The sequence below is a fragment of the Myotis davidii genome, unplaced genomic scaffold (assembly GCF_000327345.1).
Source record: "Myotis davidii unplaced genomic scaffold, ASM32734v1 scaffold147, whole genome shotgun sequence".
In the NCBI taxonomy this organism is placed as follows: domain Eukaryota; kingdom Metazoa; phylum Chordata; class Mammalia; order Chiroptera; family Vespertilionidae; genus Myotis; species Myotis davidii.
In genome coordinates, this window is record NW_006383010.1 from 21,688 (window position 1) to 25,298 (window position 3,611).

The window sequence follows — 3,611 nt, forward strand, 5'->3', positions numbered from 1 at the left end:
TTGTGTGATCTACAATAATAATCTGCTCCATGTTGATATTTATTGTTGTGTTGCTGACAATTACCTGAAAGAGAAGTTGGGGTGCTTCACTGGCCTGGAAAGAGTTTAGCTAAATCAGAAAGCAGGTCTAATTAAGCAAGTTTATTCTATATCTATAAAGGGCTAAGTTGACTCACACATGCGCAATACATATAAAGCTCTTGCTGGCGCCAATCGCATGCATGTGTTTTGATCTGTCATTGCCGATCGTGAATTCGGTTGACACTTCTAATATAGAGAAAGGGCGAATAATGATATTAAAATATGTCTTCTAATTAATTTCCTTTCAATGTGTACAAATTCGTGTACTGGGCCAGTAGTAAAAATATAATGAAAAAGTTTGAATATTGTTAGAATTTCCAAAATATGACACAGAGACATGAACTAAGCAAATGCTGTTGATTAGTAAAATATGCAGTATCTGCAGAGTACAATAAAGCAAAGCACAATAAAATGAGATATACCTGTATAAATATATACATTTACATAAGCAAACATTTTCTAAAAATATTTGTGTAGATAGGTTATAGCATATTTTATTATTTCAAGATAGTAAAGGGGCCACTTAAACATTTTTTTTATAAACAGGGGATGTTGAATATTTATTTTTCATAATGATTATTACATTTTCTCTGCCTAAGATACATACATGCAATGAGGTTATTATAATGAGTGTAAAACACAATGGCAGAAGCTACATTTATAAGTGAGATGAATGAAATTTGCAAATTAATGAAGTGATCTAAATCTTGAAAGAAATGTCAAAGACATGGTGTAGACAGAAAGTAGAGCTAATATCAAGATGTTTAAAAGGGAAACAGGAAGCAAGCAGGTCTCTTTATAGATAGCATGTTAACCACAGCATTTGTATTCACAGGCAGAATACTCTCTCCCAAATGTAATGGAGTCAGCATTTTATTTTGAACAAGCTGGAGTTGGTTTGGGCACTGATGAGATTTATCGCATATGTCTTGCCCTCAAGCAGCTTACTGACACCCACCCAATCCAAAGATGCCGTTTCTGGGGCAAGATCTTGGGACGGGAAATGAATTATATTGTAGCTGAAGTGGAATTTCATGAAGGAGAAGATGAAGAGGAGGTGGAAGAGGAAGATGTAACTGAAGAGAGGGACAATGGAGAGAGGGAAGGTGAAGAAGACGAGGATGAATTACCAAGGTCCCTTTACAAGGCCCCACAGCCTATACCAAAAGAAGAAAGCAGAACAGGTGCCAACAGATACATTTATTTTGTTTGCAATGAACCGGGAAGACCATGGGTGAAGTTACCATCAGTTACACCTGCACAAATTGTTATTGCAAGAAAAATCAAGAAATTTTTCACTGGGCGATTGGATTCTCCCATCATCAGCTACCCACCTTTCCCAGGAAATGAGAGTAATTACCTACGAGCACAAATTGCCAGAATTTCAGCAGGGACCCATGTCAGCCCTTTAGGATTCTATCAGTTTGGTGAAGAGGAAGGAGAGGAGGAGGAAGAAGTAGAAAGTGGGCGAGATAACTTTGAAGAAAACCCTGATTTTGAAGGCATCCAAGTGGTTGATCTAGTGGAATCCCTATCCAATTGGGTTCATCATGTACAACATATACTACCTCAGGTAGGGGCTTTGCAGTTCTCAATCTATCAGCCAATCAGCACATATGTATTAAATTCAGCATACAATGCATACATATATTCAGACTCTAGACAGAGAAAGAGGTCATTAAAAATCAAGTAAAAGCACACAGTACAATATAATTGACAAGTAATATAGACCTGGGATCTTCAAACAGATTTTTATTTCCAAACAGAAATAAGATAATCATTTCTATGGAGTATTGGACAAGTTATTTAAGGATTAAGATTTATTTGTCTTGTGAAACTAATTTTGGGAACCATTTTTTAAAAATTCTATTGCTATAATACATGGAGATTTTATGCCAAGAACAATAAAAAATATAATAAAAATAAAAACAAGCAAACAGTGCTAAATAGCAGTTATATAGCACATATTCTACTAGGTGCTCTTAATAGCCTTTTATATGCATTACATCATTTTATAATCATAACTGTATAAAAAGCATCAGACAATAGTGGGGTGAAGCCCTGTGGGGGTGGGGGTGGTGTGGAAGGGGTCAATGGGAAAAAAAGGGGGATATCTGTAATACTTTCGATAATAAAGATAAATTAGAAAATAATATTATCCTTATTATACAGATGAGGGAATTGAGGCAAAGTTGAGGAAATGTAAAATAAGTAATATACTAATAAGCAATAGGGTCAGATGTGAGTAGGTATAATGGATTCAGAGTTCATCCTTTTAATCACTCTGCTCTATCACCGCAACTGCAGGTAGAAAATCTTTATACTTGGACCTACATATGAGATATTCTTATGACTTTAGATAAGAATTAATCAGATCAGAAATTTTAACCCAAACCTCCATACCTAATCTTATAATTTTTATTAATATTACATTATCTTTCTTATATATTATTTATTACAAATAAGTGAAATGCATTATTTTTTTTTAACTAAGTCACTGCTAATTTTAAAATATACCTGTTCTGTAACTTCAAGTAGTTGGCAGATTCCTGAAATATATAGTACAATCTTTTGCTTGAAAAAAACCTAGATCATAATAGCACTTGGTAAATATATGTTGAATGAATGAATGATTAAATTCCCACACAGTGAAACCTTATGCAGATAATTTCATGAATCTGAATGAATACTCTGATATTTTAAGATCTTCATCTTGCAATATTCATACTCAGGGTCGCTGTAATTGGTTCAACCCCATACAAAAAAGTGAAGAGGAGGAAGAAGATGATGAAGAAAAAGAAGAGAAAGGAGAAGAGCCTGACTACATAGAACAGGAAGTGGGGCCTCCTCTCTTGACACCAATCTCTGAAGATTTAGGTAATTTTACATAAACTTTATATGTTATTACTATGTATATTATACTATATATACCTATACTGTGCATATATGCATAGCATACATATATGTATACCACATATACACATACTATGTATATTTAATACTATATATACATACTATATGTGTAATACTATATATACATATACTATGCAATATTACTAGTATATGTAGATAGTAGTATACCTAGTATATATAATGTTCTATATGTATGGCATATGTGTATATATTCTATGTGTATATAATATACTGTATCTACATATCTACACACACACACACTATAGTATATGTGTGGAATAAAGAATGTAGCTGGCCAAACCACCAACTTTCTCTGACAGAAGTTAAAGAAGTACCACACAGGGAGGAAACAAGTTGGCTGTAGCTCTTACTGAAATGCTGACAGTTATCTTGTGTATCATTCTTATCTTGCATTCTGCACACTATAGATAGATGACCATAAACACTTGACATTATTATTTATACTAATAAAAAGGTAATATGCTAATTAGACTGGGAGACCTTCCAGACGTTCTTCTGGACAAAGCCATTGTGGTGGAGCCAAGGTAGAGGCGGCTAGAGGGCAAGAAAGGAGGGCAGTTGTGGGTGATCAGGCTCATGGGGGGCGGGGCTGTTGG

At 34.5% G+C, this 3,611-nt stretch overlaps 1 protein-coding gene across 2 annotated transcripts in view; it reads left to right on the forward strand.

Moving 5' to 3' along the window:
* The window catches only part of RSPH4A (radial spoke head 4 homolog A (Chlamydomonas)), a 12,335-nt gene that overhangs the window by 4,189 nt on the left and 4,535 nt on the right, over positions 1-3,611 (forward strand). The window contains exons 3-4 of one of the 2 annotated variants that reach the window (XM_006778411.2): positions 917-1,654; positions 2,814-2,958. In XM_006778411.2, the coding sequence (XP_006778474.1) occupies positions 917-1,654; positions 2,814-2,958 (883 nt within the window). The remainder of the gene's footprint in view (positions 1-916; positions 1,655-2,813; positions 2,959-3,611) is intronic. The other variant, XM_006778412.2, reaches the window with a different exon arrangement.